Below are 22254 nucleotides of genomic sequence, written 5' to 3'. Positions count from 1 at the left end.
GCACACTGGTGCTCTGCACCCTTTCATACCTCGAGCTCAAGAGGAATGGAATGGAAAGAGCACTCAGGAGGCAGGATATGGATGATCAAGTTGTTTTTTATTGTGTGAAACGAAATTACCATCAGAAAACCTGCCCCCCCATTCCCAAGGTCCAGGTGTGAGCCCACCCTGGCATCACACAGAGTACCTGAGCACAAAGGGAGCTGGCAGCCAGCACGGTCCCACTCCCACCTTCCCACAGGCCAGTCCCATGGCAGCCACCAGTGCTGTGCTCTGGAGAGGCTTAGCCACCTCCCTGCTCCAGGGAGTCTATTCCTCCATTTCCAGTTTAATGCTCCCTTGCATTACCTGGGTCTTATTTTCTCCTCAGGAGTTCACACTGTTGGATGTGTACATTACGTACCCAAAACTACTGACACTACATTCAGTGTTTTCTCCATCCACCTCCAGTGTCTCACCCCTTCAGAGAGCTCAGGAATTCACCTGAATTCCAGGCTTTTGGTATTTCAACACTGTTGAAAACTCCTGCCATACTTTTGGGGATACCAGCAAGGAAATGGGCCAGGAAGCTGCCCTGGGGGTCAAAAGAGCAGAGAAGTGTCCAAGTTGGGTGGCTGAACATGCCAAGTCCCAAATGGATCTAGGAGAGATGATTCCTGGTACAAAGAAGTACCAACCATATCAGTACCTCACCTCCAAGAGGCTTTTTCATGTGGTTCCAGCCAATCTAATAACTAGAAAATCCCCTCCAAGGAATTAACCACAACTCCCTAAAAACATCAGTACAAACCCCAGTGCATTTGTCACACCAGTGCATCCCTTTTCCGTGAACTACAGGACATTCTGGGGTCTCAGAGACTGCCCGTAGGAAAAGGAGTAAACAGTCCTGTGACATGAGAAAGCCACCACCCCTTTCTGGACTAACAAAATTCCTTGAGGGAACAGTAACAAGGAATGATGTGGCAGGAACCATGAAACCTCTCTGAATTGTGTGTGCAATTAAAATTTCTAACAGGTGAAAAGTGTTCCCATTTAGTTTTGATCCAACAAGGAGTGAAATGCCAGGTTTATTGTTTACTGTAACTGTTTCCATGTGTCTAAGGTGGAGAGGTGGACCCCAGTGGCCCTAAACCCCTGTGTGATGGGGATTGAGCCCAGCCCCTGAAGCACACAGGGGGAGCAGAACATTCACAGCTTGGTTTGGGGTGTCCCTACGCAGACTAAGCCCCTGGTGAGAGCCCTGAGCCAAGGAAATGCAGGGAGGATGTGCTCACTGGTGGCCCAGCTGCCCTGCTCACACCATGGCCCGGGGTTCCCAGGATGAGCCAGCCTATCCAGGGCAAAGGGAAAAGGGCAAATGGGATTTCAAGTGCAGCCAGACATCAGGAATACCAGTGCTCCTGTGGGGTTGTGGGGAGCCTTTGCTCAGCAGCAGCAGCAGCACACACCCACACCACACATGTGAGGGTGAGAACACTTCCAACTTCCATGCAGACAACAGCTCTGGTTTGGGCAGGGACTCCCAGAGTCCTGAGACTGCTCAGGCACACCTTGGGGCTGCTCCATGTGACATTCCCAATGCAACTGTCCACAGGCTGATTTGGGTACAGAGAAGGGCTCAGACTGTTGTTTTAGTAACAGGAGATTCTAAACACCAAGAAGCTGCTTCCCATCCGACCTCCAAAGCACACGGGCAAGTTCTTCACATTCCCCCTGAACAGCTCCAGAAACACCTTCAGCTACAATTGCTCTTGGTCACTTCTGGGGCACCCCTTCCCTACAAGGGGCTGCTGGAATACTGCTGGATGAGCCGCTGGTGGCAGGGGTTGCAGACACGCTCGGGGTTGATGCTGGACGGGAGGGGCAGCTCGTGCACCGAGCAGGCTTCACAGAAGGTGCCCCCACAGTTCTTGCAGATGTTCTGGAATGCAGGAAAAGGACAGAGGAGTCAAGGAGAGGTTCAGGTCTTGGCAGATGAACTCGGGGAAAAACAAACACTGAGCTATAGGAGGGAAGAAGCTGCTAAGGGGGAGGAAAAGCAAACCACTGAGCAGGGCAGAGCAAGGAACCATCACCACATCAGCATTTAACCAAGTTCTATTAAGGGCAGAGCGGCCTGCAAAGGCTGATTTCTTGGTACAAACCACCAGCAGGAATCTGAGATTGCACAACAAAAAGCAGAGTGAACTCACAGTCACTGGATGTGGGAGATGCCAGTTAAGTCCAGGCCTCACCTTTCTTTGGCTCCGGCTGGCCTCCTCCTGGCAGAGCTGGCAGACCTCGGCGTGCCCAGGCCCTGACAGCTGCTCCTAAAGCCAAACCCAAGACATTCTACTTGACATGGCTCCTGTGGCAGAGCTCAGCAGCAACAAGGGGGAAACTAAGCATGGTTTTCACTGGGAACAAGCTGACAGCAGCAGAAATTCCCAGTGGACAAGACAACACAAGGCATCCCAGTGGCACTCTGGGGGTCTGGCTGTGCTTTCCTGGGTGCATGGAGGGTTTTGGTCCAGCTGATTTACAGGAAAAGAGCAAACAACCAAGAAAAAAAATCACCCACCTGCTCTTCCTGCGTGTTGCTGGATGACCTACAAAGGAACAACAGTGTCACTTGGAGCAGGCCTGCCATCAGCAGAGCCTTTAAATAAAACATCTGTGTTAGCAGGGAATTCCTTCATCCTGTTTCTAAAACCCTCCCTGGATTTTTCAATAGCACTCCTGGTCCAATGGGGAAAGAAGAAGAAAAAAATTGCAAAATGCCTTCAGGAAAGCAGCAGAGAGGGAGCACGAACACAGACAAGACTGTAGAGGTGCTAAAGCCAAACAGTCTGAACCTGCTGATCCCTACCCCCGCTGGCAAACACAGCAGTCAAGCACCACGAGGCCTGTAAATCATCAGCATGACCCTCACTGGCTTAAACACTCCAGGTGAAACAGGTAACAAGCATCTCAGGCCTGGAAGGTTTTTAGTATCTGGCAAAGCAGATTTGAAGTGCTTTATGCTATTTTTAGAGGATATTTTCCTGATTAACTCAAGGGAGAGTGCCTCTCCATTGGCACTAGAGACACTGCAGCAGAGCCCAGTCAGAGCACTTCAATGGGCTGCTCCATCCCCGAGCCAAAGCCTCAGCCCAGGGGCTGGGAAAACACCTCCTAAAACCAATTACTAAAATCCTGCAACAAGAACCCTCCTCTGTAATAATTCAGCTTGGAAACAAGTGACCTGAACCACAATCTTACACAGCCAACTTAAAATTTGACTTGAAGTTTTTTCCCAACAGCTGCTCTTTAGGAGGTCCAAACACCCTTCTCCTTTCCCTCACCAAAGGTACTTTGGACACGAGTTCCAAAGGTCTTGCATTTGGCTTACCAAGGATTCCTGAGTCAGAAAAATGAGTAAACAGCAGATAAACATAGAAAAAAATTCCAAGGTAAATGGGAAAGACACAGAGCTTTTCCCATTTGCAAACACTGATGGCAAACAATACAACCTCCTCCTTCCCTTTGAGATCTATGGAAAAGCAGCAGAGAACTCAACAAAGGGCATGAAGTTGGAAATCTTTCTTTAAAAGGAAATTTGTACTATTCCAAACTCCCTGTTGGCACAGAAATGGGAGAAGGGAAAGCAGGACTTGAGAAAGGAGAGGCAGAGCTGAGATTTGTCTCCTTCCCTACCTGTGTGACACGACACTGTTGTCTCTCAGTGGCTCCTTCACTTTAGCATTTTCTTCCTGCGTTTTGAGCTTCCCATCCTGCCAAGAGGAAACACTCACCCATCAGCTGCACCAGAGGAGAACTCCAGTTTCACTCCTGCCACACTGCTATTTTGGGATACTGCTCTGCCCCTCCGTGGCACAGAGGGGTATTTGTGTCCTACTTTCCCCTGGGAGCAGCTCTCAGTGCTGAGAGAGGGGATTCTCAGAGGTGGGCGGGGGTCCCACGACCTGCTGCTACCAGGAGCACCACAGTCACCAGTTCTTATTTGCAGAGCAAAGGGTGAGAACAAGGACGGGTTGAAGAGGTTTTGTAAAACCTGACCAAACTTCCCCAGTCAGCAAAGAAAAGAATCCTCCCCTTCTCCACAGCTGAGATGTGGGTCACAGCTGAGCCATAAGGCCTAAAGTACTTCACTGAAATTGTGTAATATTGGTCAAAAAAGACAAAACTGCACCATTCAAGGAGACCAAGGAGAAACAAAGAAGTGCAGAAGCCATCTCTGTCACTGCACAGTTCTCCTTACAACTCCAACTGCCTGTTCAGAGCATGTAAAAATCTTCCCAAAGCTCCTCTGCTTGTGGCACATGAACAACACCCATTTACTGCCCGAGAAAGCTCAGGAAAAGCAAACAAGCCAAGGGAAACTGTAGCTCAAAGCCGAGCCAAAACCCAAGTCACATTACCTGTCTGAGCCAATTCTTTGGGCCTTTTTTGCTCTCTTGGCTGCGCTGGTGACTGTGAGACCATCTGTCTCTTTCCCGCCTTAGCTCCAGTTCTAGGTGGCTCCTGGAATGCCAGGTGGAATTGTGAATAAAGGATGGTTTGGGACACTTGGCATTGACAACTGATGAACTGTTTGACCCTTTGTTCACACCCCTAACTCAAGAGCTAAAATTGCCTCTTGGAACCCAAAGTTGTCTGTCTCACAGTGTGTTTGGCTATCATGTGCCAGGATGAAAAATCTACAAGTCATTCATCTAATTGTGGCACAAGTTAGCATGCAAGTGATGCAAAACCAGACCCATTTGCCATGCCCTCCTAAGTTCACCCATGCACACCCAGGACCTTGTGCCAATTGCTGACCAAAGCCATTTTCTGGTTGTCAGAGCAGCTTTTTGAAAAAGGAAACAAAAAGTTGAGCCAGGATGGGAAGAAGGGACAAAAACCTCTGTGCATCCATCAATGCTCCCACAGAATTCATCCCAGTGACCTTGCAACAAGCCACAGATGCATCAAGGCTGCAGGAGATGCTCTTCTATTTTAAGGAAAGAGATTTGTCTGTGTCCCTGACACTGCTCAAGTGATGAGGCTGCAGGGGAAAATGTGATTGTTTCTGACAAGGTCTCTGTTTGGCTTCCAGCAAAACGAAGAGCAGTTTCAATGGGGAAAAAATCCACATCACAGTACTGTGTGTCAGTTAAGAAAACCAAAATCGCTGCCCTTGCTCCAGCCCCTTCAGTGTTTGCTCCAGACAGAGACTTGGCTGCTCAATGCCTGCCCAGGAGCAGCAAATTGTTCATGTTAGCTTTGGATTTGCAATTATCACGGAATCACAGAAGGTCTGAGTTGAAAAGGACCTTAGAGACTGTCTTGTTCTACCCTGTGCCATATGCAGGGTCACCTTCCATTGGATCAGACTGCTCCAAGCCCTGTCCAACCCGGCCTTGAACACATCCAGGGACAGGGCATCCACAACTACTGTGGGCAGCCAGTGTCCAAGTGATGCTGTTAGCAAGGATTTCCCTGCCTGGAGTTACACTCGTGCCATCTAACACGCTCCCTGTCCATGCCCTGCTCCCTCTGCCATCACCCCACCTGCTCTCCCCCAGACACAGCAACAAGAGCCCAGAAAAGAGGTTGGAAAAGGGTCTCTTCACCGCTGCCTGGAGAGCTCTTCCACTTGCAGCTGGAGGCTGTTGATTTTGTCCCCAAACTCCTGCTTGAAGAGCCGGTTGTCCTGCTGGGCCAGCTGCCGCTCCTTCTCTGCCTGTCGCAATCTGGATTTGAGCCACATGAACTTGTGATAAAAAACAAAAGCCATGGTGGGGAGGAAGACTGAGTTTAACCAACAAATAAAAAAACCCAGTGAAAAGGTAAAGCCAAAAAAAAAGAGAATGGTAAAAACAATGGAAAGGAGGAAAATAGTTCAAAGCAAAGCAAAATGTAGGTGAACCAGGCAGAAGCTCTCGTTTTCAATAGTTTTTATTCTATCACTACAGTTTACAGCCATTAGATGAGAAACAGAAAACATCACTTTTATCCAGATTCGAAGCAAACCTCAAGTACACAGAATTTTAAGTCCAATTGGGGTTTAATGTACGTTACATCTCAGCTTTGCACAGGTAACTGGAACTTGCAAGATAGGTTGTAGCTACTCTATTGAGAATTAGTGCATATTCCTGGTCTCTCCCAGGGATGGAAACCTTGGCTCAAGCCCCAGACATGGGTACACCACCACATTCCCACTCGGGGCCTGACATCAGAAGCAGCCAGATCCTTAAAAGCTGTCTGATTTCTGCACAAACCTCACCATCCAACCCCCTGTTCCTACAGCAGAACTGTGGCAAGGGGCAGGGGGGTTCCTGCCCTTAGCAGCTGTTGACACACCTCGATCAAAGCTTGCACCTTTCCCTCAGGATGATTTTTTCTCCAGGGAGTTAGGATGAGTTTCTAGTAGCAGCTTACAGAGGGTGAGTGGATAGGTTGAAGCATGCAGCTCGGGCGGGGCAGGGAGGTTCCCAGCAGGGCTGTGCTGGGAGCCCAGGGAACAAGCCCCACAGTGGCCCACGCTCACATCTGCAGGGACCAGGCTGAGCCCGGGGGTTTTTAAACACATTGAGGAGGTGTTCCCTCCTGTGTTTGTCACATTTGCCACCCAAGGAGCACCGTCCCAGAGGTCAAAGGGAGAACTGGCACCAAAGAATTACTACAGCCATCTCACCAGAGCAAAAACCCCTTATTTGACACAGGAACTCCCCAAATCTGACCTTCCAAAAGAAAAACATCTCGAGGAGCACTTAGAAACCTAAAGCCTGCAAGAGGCCAGCACAGGGACTTCAGTGATCAAAGAACGTTAGTTTATAATAGTACAAGCTACAGTTACTTCAGATTTTGCACTGGGGTGTTAAACTGGCAATTATTTTTCTATTGAGAGGCATTTCCAAGCTTTAGCTCTTGTTCCATTAGCAAATTCCATTTGTTTTGAGCAGAGCAAACTCAGAAGAAATGCAAAAAGTGTACAAGGCAACTCTTTTCAGCCACCAACTACTCGGACAAGAAAAGGGCAAGGACCAAATTTCCATCTCCACTCCCCACTGCTGCACACCGGGTTCCTTCTCTTGTTTTTAATGTGTTTTTGTTTCCTTTAAACAAAGATCAGATTATTTTTTTTATAAAACCGGTAACTTCCCTTTCTGGGAAGGGGAGAGACCTCCCGAAACACCTCTCCTCCACTTCCTTGGGTCAGGAAGGACCACGGGGTCCGTCTGGAGGGATTCCTGGCGGAGGTAGAAGCAATGCAAAGAGAAGGAGGTTTCCACTGAACTTACCACTCTACCGTGTTACTCTAAGACACCTACAGCTACTAATTCTGGACACATGAAGTTGAAAGGAATAAGGATAAGTCCCCACCCTCCCCCCAAGTCCCTAAGGCAGAATCCAGGCAGGCTGGTTACGGGAGGGCCGCTGTTCCCGGTGCCGGGCCAGCGTCGCGCCCGCTCGGCTCGGACTCGGGGCTGAACCCACAGAACAGGAGAGAACGGGGAACGGCTTGGGCTACGCACACAACTACTGTCAACAACTTCCAGGGATGCATTTCTCATCTACTTCACAAAAGGGCAAGACAGAAAAGGAGCTGAGTGTCCCGAGCTGGCCGCGGTCCCGGCTGTGCTGCTGGGCACGGCCACTCCCCGCTCCCGATGCCTTCCCGGGGTGCTTATGGCCAGCTCGCTGGTACTTGAACATGGTTTAAATGGCAGGGCTGGGGATTGTTAAACCCGACTAAATCTCGGCAGAAAAACTCACTGATTTTAAAAACTCCGCAAATCCCAAATCAACTTTAGGTGACAATTAACATTTTAACAGTTGCTTTTAGCAATTCTCAAGTTCTCCCCTCATAAATGAGTTCTGATGGCAGAGCTGTGAGGTGGCCAGACATAAAAATGTCTAATGATGCTTTTGGATCAGTTTGTTTGCTGCACTATTTAAGGTTTTTGCCTGTTTCACCAAATCCTTTTCACTGTATAAGTAAGTCAGAATGAGGATGATGAGAAAACAGAAAAAATAAGAACAGCAAGAGAAAAAGAACATGTGAATTAGCTCAGTAGGTATCATGCAACATTTTGAAACACTAACTTGTTACAAAGAAAACCACCCTGTTTACTAAGAACCCTTCCCAACAAAAACCCTAAAATGAGAGCACCCAATCGAGTGCAATGCCTTGTTCCTCATTAACCAAGTCCCAGAGGTGCTGCTCCCACTGCTCCCCTCAGCAGTTCTGTCTAGCAGAGCTCTGGGACTCTCCCCTGGCATGTTCTGGATCCATGGGACACTACACTAAAGGACACACGAGTGGATCATGGCTCAGTTTCCTGTCTTACCTTTGTTCCAGCTGTTTGATGGTGGCAGCCATCTGATTTGTTTTCTCTTCCAAGCGGCTGTTTAATTCACTCTTCTGTTTCGCTCCCATGTCTGAACTCTGGGAAAAGGAGCAGGAGGGAGTTGTGTAAGGAACAGGAAATCCCAGATAAACACTCGTAAATCATTTGGCACATGGAATGGGGCAGAAGGCAAGGAAGCAGGAAAAAGTGCTGGAATGGTAAATGCCAGATCAGTATTGCAAGGAGCAACATCTCGCAGGTTCCATCTGGACCCTGCAACAGAGCAATGCCACCATCCATGAATCTTCCTGGATATGGAAAATGCATGATGCAATGCCTGCTAATATTCAATATCTTAATATAATTCAGCTGCTTTGAACAAAGCCATTGACTCAAGGAGACCAAAAGCAACTCCTTCCTGTTGCCAAGTTGGTTTTAGGATCTGTTCTGAGCATTGTGTTGCTGTTGGGAGAGTCTGCTTGTGTCACCACACTGGAGTTACACCAGGGGCCACACACAAAAGCTCCCATCACTCTTTTCACACCACAGAACCACACAAGATGCTTTCCCCTGTCTCACACACAAATTTCTGGACCACGAGGGATTTTTGTTCAAAAGAAATTGCATTTGCCTTTACCCTCCACCACGTTCCCATGTTCTCACAGCAGGACAGGAGTGTGCACAGCCTGTGAGCCTTCCACATCCAGCCCCTTTCCAACAGGCAGGAGGAATAAATGCACTGCAGCTCTCACCTTCATCTGCAATTCCCTGCACTTCCTTAGCTCCCTACCTGCAGCTTGAAAGACAGTTCATGCTTTAGAGCCCTGAGATCGTCCAGCTGCTGTCTGAGTGCCACCAGTGCATCCTGCTTTTCACAGACATCCTTCTCCAGCATCTTCATGGCCAGCTCCATCTCCTGCCGCATCCCGATCTGCGCCTCCAGCTCCTTCTCCACATCCTGGAACACAAGGAGCCCTCAGCATTTCCAGGAGCTCCCCTCATGGCCCAGGGTAACCACCCTTCCCTTCTGCCCACACGGTCCCTCCCCACGAGTGAGCTTCCCTGCACAGCTTCAGAGTCACACATCTGGCACATGCCTGAGGGAGAGGAACTCCCCCGTTTTCAGTATCAGAGCCAGGTGTGCAGCATGGCTAGCACAGTCAGGGAATTCTATATGGGCCTGTCTTTGGCATGGAGAGGTCTAAGCAAAAATTTTATTTCCTGCAGCAGATTTTATTTCCTTAACACCTTCACATCAGGCATTTTGCTCCCCATGTATGTATCCAGCAGTGACCCTTTGCAGCCCTGTGGGGTGAGCCCCGAGCCCCTGCAGTGCTCACCAGGCGCAGCTGAGTCTCCTCCTTGAGCTGCTTCCGTGCCTCAGTCAGTGCCTGCCCGTCAGCAGTTCTGTCCTTGGTGGCCTGAGGGAACAGACACGGTTCACTTGGTAATGTGGACTGCCAGTCCTCGCTTGGCCTCGCTATTGGCTTTTCCCCAACACTTGGAATTCTGCAACAATTCAGGACAAACCAGCACAAGCCCTATTTCCTGATTTTCCTGCCCTCCTCACAGTAAGTCTCCCTCCCTCCTATCCCCTGACACGTTGCCCAGCGAGCTGTGGGAGCTCCCAGCTCTGCACACACTCCCTGCTCCATCTCTATGGCCAGGCAGGATTCCCTGTGGCCAGGGCCCATCTGTTCCCTCTGCACAGGGCCCACCTGCCATCCCTCTAATCCACTGTGGGCTTTGTGTGAGACACACAAGGAAATAAACCCCGCTCCAAACAAGGCACTCAGGCTGGGCCTGCCCCAGGGCTCAGCAATCCTCACACACCCACACCCACACACCAACCTTACGACTGGACTCCAGGATGTAGGAGCTCTCTTCCTTGACCCGCTCCATCTCCTCCTGCAGTGTAATGATCCTGTTGTTGGCAACTGCAAGCTGGGAACAAAACACAACAGTAATGCACCACAACCGTACTTGACTGGCTTTTTTCTCTCTTGACCCCACCAGAAGAGGAAGATGTGGCTGGAAACAGAGCACAAGCAGCACACAGCACTCTTAGGGACAGGACAGCTGGCTCAGAGGAATTCCCAGGGAAGACTGCACTGCAGACCAACAGATTCATGGTAAGTGTGTGGTCAAAGGCAAAAGGAATTTCAGAAACTCCTTCTGGCTTTGAAACTCCCAACTCACTTGAGGTTCACACACAGGAGCAGCTCAGAGACAAAGGGGTCAGCCCTGCTATCCTGTGCCAAACCCAAACACAACTCCCGGGTGCGAGTGTGAGTCCTTGGCAGAGCCCAGGCCCGACACACACACAGCTGTGACATGTGACACAGCTCATCACCCACCCCCTGCCTGGCACAGCGTGTGCTGGCATTGCAGCCTCACTCTGCACACACTGCAGGCTTCCCTTGGCACCCTCCTTCCCAAACCCCCACAAAACTGCAGCCACCACTGCAATTCATCTCCTGGTACCACACTGTGCAGGTCATACACCAAAAGCCACTCATTCTGTCAGCTAACACCTGCCACCCATTGGCCAGGGAGCTGGCCCCAAAACATGATGACATTTATGCCATCAGTAATGAGCTGCAGACCCATGGTAAAACACAGACTGTACCTATGCCTCACATATCTGCTGGACATCTCACTTAGGACATTTTTTCCTTTACTTTTTGCAAATTTACATAAACATAGAGTTGATTTTCCAGCTTGTGCTCAGTAGCGGCAGCCAGTGAATTCCTTGGCAGGTCAGCTGTTCCAGTTCCATCACTGAACTCCCCTCATTCTTTATACCAGACATCTGAAAGGAACCCCTCCCTCCCTGGTTAATCCCTAACTCCCAAAGGGCAAAAAATCCCGTGGTTTTCCATAACACTTACCTCCTCAGTCAGCTTTGTGTTGGATTTCTCCAAGGCATCCACCTTGGCCTGCAGGTTGTTTACTGTAGCACTGTGGAAGAGAAAAAACCCTACAGTAATTCTTAAAGTTCTTAAAATCCTGTTTTGTCTTTTGCTCTCCGAGATAATAAAGAGCCAAGAGAACACGTTTCACCTTAGATGTCTATTGAGTTCTTCCACATAATTCTTCTGGTCCAAAATAGCAGTTATCTGACCATCTCTGGAAAAAAGAAACAGGGCAGTCTGGAACACCTGAACACATTGGGAACACATTCCCAAGAGAGGAGCAGCAAGACAACTGTGTGTGCACCTACCCTTCACTGCCTTTCGTGCTGTTCCCATCTTTCAAATACATGGAGAAATCAATAACTCCGACCTGGAGAAGAAAAAATGCTTTTTGCATTAAACACTTGGTTTCTAAGACCAACCCACTATTGCCAGGTGTGGAAGTTTATAGCTAGAACATCAGCACCTGCTGATGGGGTTCATCACATCAGTAAGCTATGCAAAATTAATGAATTTTTTTTTCCAGTTGAAATGAGCAGAACAAACCCATTAACTGAACACCCAATACCTGAGAGTCCAGGTCCTCTCCCTTCATGCAGAAGTTGGCATCGATGACATTCAGGCCTACGAGGAGGCCAGCAATGATGGCACCTTCCTCTTCCATCATCAGTGCATTGGGCTCATAAAATTCACTGTGGGATGCAGGGCAAGAGAAACAGAGCAGTGACATGGGGAACATGATCAAGATCTTACACCAGGAGAGCAGAAGTGAACCTAACCTAACTCATGAGAATGAGTCTAGCACTCACCTGAGAAGATCCTTTCTGTTAATCAAGGCTTTCATGTACTCTGAAAGTTTCTTCTGCATCAGAGCCAGGCGAAGCCAAGCTCTTCCTCTGCCCACAGGTGTCCTGCAAAGGGCAGAAACAAACACCTCCAGACACCCTGCAAGGCACAGTCACCAGCAGCTCTAATAACCCCACCCGACCTCAAGTTTCTGCACTTGCAAGACAGAGCTGGCACTGGTGCAGAGAAACAGACCGATGAAGCCACCACTGTTTGTCATTTAACTCATGATGGTTTTGTTGCCATTTTAAAAAGACTTGCCTGGCTTTATCCCTGCTGGATGCTGCCAGACAGATCAGCTGCTTCAGGTCACAACCAGTTCTCCTAAGTCTCAGAAACATGCACAAACCAGCACAGCTGCCCAACACCACTCCTTGGGGTGGGCCAGCTGGATGGCAATCTGGCCAGACAGCTCAGAAACACCAAGTCACTTCTGTTCTCCTCAGCTGCTCTGTCCCTAAAGGCCCTCACAGGATGCCACAGTGCCTGTCCTGCCCCTCTTCTCTGCCAGCCCCTGGGGTGACAGCACTCTAACATGCTGGCCTGCGTGTCTGACCTCACCTGGCACAGCAGCAGCAGCCCAAGGAAGCCATGGCCACTACTGCCCACTCCTGACTCCCCAACAGGACCTGGCACTTCTAAAGGGTCACTGTGAACACAAGGCTTAGAAACACTCTCAAACTGTTCTTCACTTCCATTCAATTCCCATTACCATGCTCTACAACAGCAAGAGGTACCAGGAGTCCTGGCACAGCACTGGTCCTGTCAGCTGCTGCACAGATCTCCAGGAAAGCACTTGTACACATGTACATGACTAAGCACTAACCCAAAAGCAATTTATTGAATTTATACACCTATTCTTTCAGCAAAGATGACTCCATCCTTAGTCCTGATGCTCATACAAAAAGCTTCCTTACCCATTTTTTCTATTCCAAGCTAAAAGCTTCTTACAGTTTCTTTTACTATGAAATAGGCAAGCCTGCAATTCCTACCAAACTCTGACAAATAATATATGCTTCCTGTGGCTTTTTGCCTCCCCTCTTTAACACAAACTACCATTTTCTCCAGCTTGGTGCCTAAGCTTTCCTCTCACATGCACTTTACCTGAAGTTATTTAAAAGAAGAATTACCTACATCAGCCTCAAAACTATTTAAACTGCTAGCACCTTCCTGTTAATTCCCTTCCTCTTGAATCTGACTTCATAAATGCTCAATAAAGGCTGTTCCCATGCCTGAGGCACAAGCAGTAAATGCCCTGCTGCCCCTAAGTTGCCACATTCTTAACAGAGCAAGAATATATCCTGTGCTCTGCTGCTGCAGATCCTTGATGAAAAGTAAGGGAGCAACAATCCATTTTTATCTGCAGAAGGTGACAGATGTATTCCTGAAGGTTCTGTTTGCCCTTCCTTCTCTTCTCCAGGATCCTTTTCACAATAAAACCCCTATTATGCACTCATGCAATACAGGAGTGTACTTACTTCAGCCCTGGGAGATCCTTAACACTTGCTGTAATCTCTGCAGCCTCAGGAACAAGTTTTTCTACTAATTCTAGAGGTCCCCAAAACGACTTGTTTTGCCCAAGAAAAGTCTTTTTGCCTAAAAAACAAGGAGAAATAAAAAGTGAGCCTATTAGACCTATGCTGATATAACACATTCTCAAACAAGTGAACAAATGAGCCAAATCCTGCCAGAAAGCTTCCTCTGGGGCTGCTGCTGGGCAGGCATTTGATATCCTGAAATCTCAGGATGGTTTGGGTGGGAAGGGCTCTAAAGATCACCCGTTTTCACACCCCTCTGCTTCCCACCTCCAGCTACTACCATGCAAGGGCAGCACTAAAGGACAGTCTGTACCTGGCCATTTGAGCTGTGACTCAGGATTTCACAAACACAGGCTCTGCTATAAAAGCAGCTTCAAGCCACGAGCTGCACACAGCCCAAACCCTCCATTCAGACAGAGCTACTGAGAAAGGAGCTCCAGGGCTGCAGCTCTTCTCCCAGCAAGGGGATGCATTCCCAAAGCACAAGGAAATACAGAAAAAGGAATCACGAGCTTGCCAGAAGCCAACGTAATCCCTGATCACCGAGTTTCACCCAGGACAACTGCACTGCTGTTGTAAAGATGGCAAGCAGCTGCAATGCCTCAGCCTCCCCCTGCAGCAGCCTTTGTGCCTTGCCCGGTCCCTTGTGCTCACAGCAGGGACCGTGCCCAGCCTCTCGTGGTGTGGTGCAGGCTGCAGAGCTCTGTGTGTGGCCCACCCTGCTGCTCCCCAGCGTGGGCTATACCTTTGAGGCCGTGCTTGAGGCAGTGCTCCATCACCACGAAGAACTGCTGCAGGGGGGCGTAGTCGGAGTCCAGCGTGCGGCCCAGGTTGAGCGCAGACTCGATCAGCCCCTTGATGCTCAGCTTGGCCATGTTCATCAGGTTCATGCGCTCGTTAGCCATCAGGTAATTCGGGTCTGCAACGAGCAGGGAAATGCTGCTGAGCAACAGAGCTGCTGTTATCACTGTAACACCCCACCTCGCTCTTTTTTGCCTCAGCTTTGAAGGCATTTTTGGGGCAGCAAGTTTCACAGGAGGCACTCTGCAGGCCTTTTGTGGAGAAAAATCAACATCAACTAGCAGCTCAGGGCCAAAGCCACAATGGCATGGGAATAGACAATGTATCATACTGAGGGTGCCTTAATACTTCCAATAACTACAGGAGCTCCCTGTTTTCAAGAAAAACATTTGGAGCCTGGTGTTCATCCTGTCCTTTGCACCTTGACAAGGTGTCTCTGACTGTCAGGGCCATCCCTTGTTCCAGCCCACATCCCCAGCTATAAACTGGTAAGAATCCTCCACCTGTGGCTTGTTCTTCCTCACACTTAATCAGCAACATGTGGCTCTATCCCAGCTTGCATCTCTCTTCCTCAAGCCGATTTTTTTAAGCTTAGATGTAACATGGAGCCGAGGACCACTTCCCTCTCTTGGTTTTAACGCTGCCACTGGTTTTCACCAGTGAGGAGCAGATATTCATGGCTCCTGACAGGCCATACTAAATCCCCAAATTCAGATCTCCCAGGATTATATCCTTCCTCTACCATATTATAAAGATCCAGGCCTTTAGACCTGCTACTCACACCCAAGTTTTGGGCTCCAGTTCTCGGTGCAGGCAGTTTCATCCCTGTAAGGCCCATTTATCCAGGGCTGCTGCAAACAGCAGGGACCCTTGAACCAAGCTGCCACCTCCACGAATGAATTTACTCCTGGCAGCAGAGACCTGACCTGAGGACACCTCAGACTACAGAACTAAGCAGGAGGCACCAGCCAAAAAGGGAGCCAAGAGCACAGCTAATACACCCCCAGCACAGGGAGAGGGAAGAGCTGGGGCAGTGCCAGCATCCAAACCTCATACCACAGCTCATTTGTTCAGTCCTTCCAAAAGCAGCTCAGGACAGAGCTTCTCTCATTCCCCTTCTTCCTCAGAGTGAAGCAGCACCAGAAGTCTCCTCCTCTAAATTTATGTCCATGGTTTAGAGAACTTCCAAATACTCATTCAGGAGTGCAGTGCTCAGAGCAGCACTGGACTGCAGAAAGACTCAACTTGATGAGGTGTTTGTATTGCCTTTCAGGACTACTGCAGCCTGCAGGTGATGGGGCTGGTGATCTAGAGATACCCTGAGCACCTCACCTGCTCTGGATTTCCAATCCACTTTATGACCTGCAGTGTAGCTAACAGTCACTGTCACCAGGAATGCAGACCCAGGAAAAAGTCAGGCACAGCACTGCCAACACACAGAGACCTCCTCCTCACTCTCTCTCATCACATTTCCTCACTGGCCAAGGCTGCTGATGGGTAGCAAGGCATCCACAGTGACTCTGCTGGGTGGCAAACCAATCCCTAACATAGAATTAAATGAACTGTACAAGAGAGCACCAAGGAAAATGTTCCTTTGGCTGTGGTTATTGGCTAATTTCAACAGAAAAATATTTTCACTGTATCACACTAATCCAAGGTTTCTGCTTCCTTAGTCTGCTGTGAGCAACTGTGCTCTGCACATGCAGTTTATCCAAGATTCTCACCCTGCAAACCAATTAGCTTATATAGTGTGAGACTGGATAAAAACCCTGGTGTGGACCTGGCATGCTCCATCTGAGCCAGTACCTTCTCCAACTTCCTTCTGCCTCTAACTGCAAAACCCCTGCCTGGGCTTTCCTACACAGCCCACGTCCAACCCTACAAAGTAAATCCCCAGCCCTTCACCTTGGCCTTTCCACAGGGTTTGGGTTTCAAATGAAGGAATCAAACTCTCAGGACATTTTGTTATTTAAATATCGCAGTTTCTACAGAGCAGACATGTTTTCTAACCAGCTGCTTCCAGGAAGATGTTTCCAAAAGCATTCAAGAACCCTGTAATTTGTTTAAAAATACAATCTGTACCCAGGAACCTGAAAGTCAACAAAGAGTCAATGGAATGCAGGATCTCAAAGGGTTAAGCTGTGACTGGTCTTCGTACTTCTCATTTGCTGACAGTAAATTTTATCACTCCTCATACTTATTCTAAAACAAGGAGGAAGCAACTAAAATGAAGCTAAAACTTGGATCAAAGGCAGGGAATGATGAGCCACTGGAGAAGTGAACAAACCCATTGAAAGCAATGCCAATTCATTAGCATTTCATCACGGTTCTCCATCTTACATCAAGGACACCAACTTGAAGTAACCTGAAATTCAGTACAGCTGCTTCCATGTGGCAGAGAAACACCTCCCATCTGACAGAATAAATGCACAACAACTTAGACAATATTTTATGGAAAAAAAAGAAGTCTCGACCCGCTGTTCTCCCTTAAAGGCTGCCTTGGAAAATGTCCTTGTCTGGGAAGCAGCAGGGGCTGCTGTGGCAGGAGAGGAGGACGTGGCCTGTGGCTGGGGAGGCTGCAGGCAGCACCCGGGCACAGACCCAGCACAGCAGCAAAGATGGAAGATGAGCAGCAAGGACCAGTGTGCTCAGGGCATGAGAACATCCATCAGCCTGTAGTGCTGCCAACACCTGCATCCCAAGCAGGAGCAGTTGCAGTTGATTTAATCATCCAAGTACCAATTTGCTTGACCGATTGCTACGCTGGGGATTCAACTATTTCATATTTGCACAGTTTCTTAAAAATCAACAAAGAAGCCCTATAAATAAGTTTTTCGTTTAGTACTTCACAAGTTCTAAAAAAAAATTTGCAATGCAAGTTTTAGAATAATTTTTGCCAAGCCTTGGCAAATACTGGCAGAAAATCTGAAGAAAAAAAAAATCTGTAGCTTCAGAGTGATTTCTGAAATATTTTTTAAAATTCAGCTTCCATATGTTGCTGCAACCTTTTAAACTGTGCTTCTGCCAGGCTCAGGAAACTACTGCCTCTGAAAGCATTTAGGAAAAAGCAAATACCCCTTATTGATTCACTTCTTCTACCTCCACTTTAAGTCAAAATAGTACAAAAAACCCGCAAACATTTAAGCAACACCAAGAAAATGCAAGGAAGCCACAGCTACTGGCACTGGAAAGGAAAGCTAACTGCATTTTGCACTCAGGCTCAAAATAATAGCGCAGAAGCCAACGATTAGCACAAACAAGAGCTGTGAGATGTGGGTGTGGAACGCACCTTCGGAATCATCGCGCAATCGCTCCACCACATCTGTCAAATCCTCCCAAGAGTCTTTGCAAACAGCAAAAGGAAAGGAAAAGAAAGAAAAACGTCATGCAAGCCGTGATCTAAAGGAAAGATTCAAAATCAAGGTGTAAGAAAAGCATAACTGAAAGGGAGATTTGCATCATACAAGACTTAATTCATAGTGGCAAGACATCTGCAAGTCAAAAAGGTTCATTAGTCTGCACAAAGCAATAGAGCAAAGCATTTTTCTCCCAGTCAGACCAGGACAGGCTTCAGTAAAGCTGCAGAAGCTTTGTTTCTGCACTAACACAAGCAACATTTTTGTAAAGCATATCCTAAAGAGAAAAGCAACAAAAGCATTACTTTATTTGTAAGATAAAAGCACTAAACTTGTGATATTTATGCAACGTCAGCTTTTGCTTCTATTTCCTCATATTCAGCCCAAAGAACTGCCGGCAGGGAAACAGCCACACGTGGGAAGCAGGGAAAACACGCACGGAGGGCATTTGAAAGGTTCAGCAGAGCTCAGACTCTGTTATGACCCTCACCCCAAAGGACAGATCCTGCCGAGCTGACCCGGCTGAGCCCTGCACGGGTCACAGGCTGCTGCTGATCCCCTAAGGACTCGGGCAGGGAAGCAGCTCTCTCCTGGGCGGGATGAGGGAGGAATCCTGCGAGAGGAGAGGCAGGACAAGGAGAACTGGTTCCAGCACACCCACGGAGTGGCTGCTGCAAAGCCAGCGAGCCAAGGCAGACACACGGCCCGGCCCCCGCGCATTTTTCCCTCCCTACTTACGCACCCGCGCTCCCCAGCGCTGAGCCGCCATGGGCAGAACGTCCCGAGCACGGCACAGGCTCCATCCCCCCTGCCCCGGTCCTGAGCAAAGTCCAGAGGCTGCCGGGCCCTCCTCCCTCCCTCCTACACACGGCCAGCGCCAGCCTCCTGCTCCAGCCTCCAGCCCCAGTCTCCTGCCCCAGCCTCGGTACCAGTCTGCTCCTCCAGGGAGGGGGGACCCAGGGCCATTGGGCTCACTCAGAGCTGAGCCCTGCGAGCCCCGTGTACTGCAGCAGCCCCTCACGCTGACACTGGGCCAGCACGTTTTTAACCCTTTTCCTCCAAACCACAGCCTTTCACCAACACTGCCCTGGGCTGAGCACTACTGCAGCAGCAGCAAGGCCTTGCCCTGCAGGAAAGCCCTGTGGTTTCAGGAACAAAGCCCTGGTGTGATGCTCTCTCTCCCACGTGCACCACTGATGGCCTCTGGTCTCTCCTGACAGTGCTGCAGCTTGCCAAGGGCCAGGAGACCCAATCTCCCTGTGGTGGATGGAGCTGTCTCTGACACTGCCCAGGACCCTGCTCACAAACGGGACTCATCCCAGAATCCCGACCTGCACACAGTAAGGGAAGCCACACAGCACCACTGCAAGGGCTTTTGTCTAATACTGACGGGTTGGATTTCTGTCTTAATCCAAAGCATACACAGGGAAGAACATATAACCACAACCAGATTTACCAGTACCTGGGTAACAGGGACAGAGACAACTGACAGGCTTTATTTCATCTTTCTCATTTATTTTTAACCCTTAGCAAGTAACCCATGTAAAGCTCCCTGAGAAATATCCAAAGGAGTTACAAATATTTTCTTCTCTTCTATCCCTACAAGCCATAATCCCATTTTCCTACTAGCAGGAACTGCATGACTGGTACTATGGCATTTGCATGGATTTAGAGGCAAAAGCACACATTTAATTAGCTCTTTCTTTCTTATTTTCATCATTCTCCATGTATCCAGCTGCATTTTGCATAGAGTTCATTTCTTCTTTTGCCTTGTACATCTTCCCACTTGTCTGGAAATTTCACCGAGCAACAGTGGGGGAAAAACACGTTCCCACAGAAGGATCACAAAGACCTGAAACTCTATAGTTTCATTAGTCCTTATGGGAAGTGAAAAATTCAATATTTTTGATTATGATGCAAATTATTTGACTCGGTATGTACCAAGTTTAGAAAACAGGATGTCCAAGGCTTTTAGGTCTCCGTAACACGATTAACTCATTCCAACCAGATGCCCTGGAAGATTAATATTATGGAATTAAATGTTCCATTGGAATGAACACTCAAGCCAGTTCTTCAGGAAGGGACAGGAGAACTTGTCTCTAATACATGAATCACAAAAATCTCATCTGTTATTTGGACAATGGAGGGGTTTGCAATCAAATCACTCCCTTAGCTGCCACAGCAGCAGCATCTCACTAAAGAAGCAGGGGAGAATGCAACAGCATCAGAATTATTTCACACTGCTGCTCAACATTTACTCTGTTTTTAAAGGCTGACGTTATTAGGCTAAAATAGAGTTGAGAACTGAAGCCTTTCTGAACCAATGAGCATCACCTCACACAGAGCATCTTGATACCAAGTTCCTCCAAAGACAGATGAAATACAATCCCAGACTGCTTTGGTTTGAAGGGACTTGGAAATTCATCCCATCCAAGGCCTTGCCTCTGTCCCCAGCATGGGCAGGGACACCTTCCCCTATCCCAAGTTGCTCTAAGTCCCAGCCTGGCCTTGGACACTTGCTGGGATGGGGCAGCCACAGCTTCTCTGGGCACCCTGTGCCAGGGGCTCTCCACCCTCAGAGGGAAGAGGTTGTTCCATCAGGGAGAAAAGGTCACGAGTTTTTAAATAGGTCAGGATTTTTGACATTTTCAAGTACAGAAATTTTAAACAGACTTGTAAGGAGAAGCTGAGCCATCAGTAAAATAACCTGAAAAAACCCAAGGCTGCAGTTTTGGGAAGTGAAAACTGAGCTTGATATAGCAAGTCCTGAGTGATGGTGCCTGGTCAGCCCTGCTGCTGGGGCTGCTGGGAAAGGCTTGGCCCAAATCTGGCAATGTCCCTTTATTATGAAAGGGGAATCTGTGGTGGCATTACTATACTTAAATTACATTCTGATACTCGTTGCCTTAAGAATACATTTAATAGCAAATAACGAGGCCAAGGAAGAAGATGGGGTAGATGCTGTTCATGTTATGGAGGTACTTGACTACTTCTTTCAGGTTAGGTTTGCCAACGTGATGGATCACAAATTGTTGACAAAGAAAAGGAACCAGCAAAGGGTTTCAGTATCATGTTCAAATACCCTGCAAGCCCAAAATCAGGGAAGCCACCAGGCAGTCTGCAGCCTGGAATGCCAGGAACCATCTACTCAGGACAAAGTAGCTTAAAAAAACAGCTATTTAAAATCCACTGCATAAAAATTCCATCTCTATACACATATACAGAGAGCTTTGCATACAAAAAAAAAAAAAAGAAAAAGAAAGAAGAGCAGTCAAAGATCTGCAACAAACCAGGAGGAAATAAAAAGAAATAAAGAAGTACAGACAGCTTGAAAATCCCCAGCCCACTCTCCATTACACCTATAGGACAATCAAAGAGCTAGTGTATATCACATGAAGTCTCAGTTTAATCCCACCCTAAGTCTGACTCTCATCTCCACATGATCACCATCAAAGAATTACCCAGTTTCTCTATGTTGCAACTGTGTGCAGCTATACAGAATGTTTCTGCACAACCAGCCTATTTTCAGAGGGAAACACATGACTAACTGCAATGGGAATTGTCTCATCCTATTTTAGTCCCTGATAGTTTACACCAAGAAAATAAAAACCCAAACCCTTGAGGTTTTTTCCTCATCTCTCACTTCCCAGTTCAGTTGACACCCAAATGGTTTCTCTGCAGCACTTTCGACCCACCACCTCTGAGGGTATATAAACCTGCCCTGAGTTGCCCAGCTCTGACTTCATTTAGACTGACACAGCTCAAAAGAGCCAAGAAAACAACTCTTAAGAGTAATTTCTGAATTGAAGTCTGGATTACATGACCTAACTGCTATTCCCAAGATTTATGACACGCTGTAATTCATTTAACTTGCATTTACTGACTTCACATTTCTTCTATTAAATCTGGTCTCCAGCTCCTTCAAACTTCAATCTATTTAGAGGTTTCTATCACCAGATGTGTTTTAAGAGGTTTTTTCCAACTACAGAGTCATCTCCTGCAGTTTTTGTCCACACCTGAAAGGTCCCTGCCACTCCCAGTACAATTTAGATTTGTTTTGTAATGGGAAAGGCCCAAAGCACTGAAAAATTCCACCTCTATCATGACTTTACTGTTCCTATTCCACACTACTACAGAAACCCTAAACCCAAGCTAACAAAAGCTTATGCTTATGGTTATGCTGCTTCCCTAAACCATTTTGAGTTATGCAAAAAAACATGGTAAAACACTTGGATAGAAAATGGAGAGAAAAGGAAAAATCTGACAGATGATTCAATAGCCAGTGCAACAGATGAATGGGCAGGGATTTTTAAGAAGAACATTTGCTTTTCCTGAAGAGCTGTACAACTCCTTGTCAGAGCATTCTACAGCAGCACGTGTTAGAAACTAAAACTTTTAAATTACTGGTCAAAAAAGAAGAAAAAAATCTGACCTTAGCTTCTGCCCTATAGCAAAGATAATTTCATCTTCACATGTTATAAAT

General features: G+C 47.9%; 1 protein-coding gene across 10 annotated transcripts in view; it reads right to left on the bottom strand.

Annotated features, from left to right (window-relative positions):
* Positions 1 to 78: 78 nt before the first annotated feature.
* RUFY3 (RUN and FYVE domain containing 3) overlaps positions 79 to 22254 on the bottom strand; it is a 30671-nt gene continuing 8495 nt past the window's right edge. For 3 of the 10 annotated variants that reach the window (XM_088164329.1, XM_088164331.1, XM_088164334.1), the window contains exons 2-17: positions 14360 to 14533; positions 13555 to 13672; positions 12040 to 12141; positions 11799 to 11922; positions 11539 to 11600; positions 11379 to 11444; positions 11207 to 11276; positions 10167 to 10259; positions 9656 to 9736; positions 9106 to 9273; positions 8316 to 8413; positions 5595 to 5714; positions 4401 to 4503; positions 3676 to 3752; positions 2561 to 2588; positions 79 to 2309 (exon numbers count right to left, since the gene is read on the bottom strand). In XM_088164329.1, the coding sequence (XP_088020455.1) occupies positions 1887 to 2309; positions 2561 to 2588; positions 3676 to 3752; positions 4401 to 4503; positions 5595 to 5714; positions 8316 to 8413; positions 9106 to 9273; positions 9656 to 9736; positions 10167 to 10259; positions 11207 to 11276; positions 11379 to 11444; positions 11539 to 11600; positions 11799 to 11922; positions 12040 to 12141; positions 13555 to 13672; positions 14360 to 14533 (1907 nt within the window). In that variant the 3' untranslated portion in view covers positions 79 to 1886. Of the gene's footprint in view, positions 2310 to 2560; positions 2589 to 3675; positions 3753 to 4400; positions 4504 to 5594; positions 5715 to 5901; positions 7955 to 8315; positions 8414 to 9105; positions 9274 to 9655; positions 9737 to 10166; positions 10260 to 11206; positions 11277 to 11378; positions 11445 to 11538; positions 11601 to 11798; positions 11923 to 12039; positions 12142 to 13554; positions 13673 to 14359; positions 14534 to 17704; positions 17759 to 22254 lie in introns of those variants that run through there. The other 7 variants (XM_014884886.2, XM_014884884.2, XM_088164330.1 and 4 more) reach the window with 5 other exon arrangements.

Source organism: Sturnus vulgaris, chromosome 4 (assembly GCF_052056855.1).
Source record: "Sturnus vulgaris isolate bStuVul1 chromosome 4, bStuVul1.hap1, whole genome shotgun sequence".
Lineage (NCBI taxonomy): Eukaryota > Metazoa > Chordata > Aves > Passeriformes > Sturnidae > Sturnus > Sturnus vulgaris.
The sequence above is the reverse complement of the archived record's forward strand: the minus strand, read 5'-3'. Positions and strand labels throughout refer to the sequence as shown.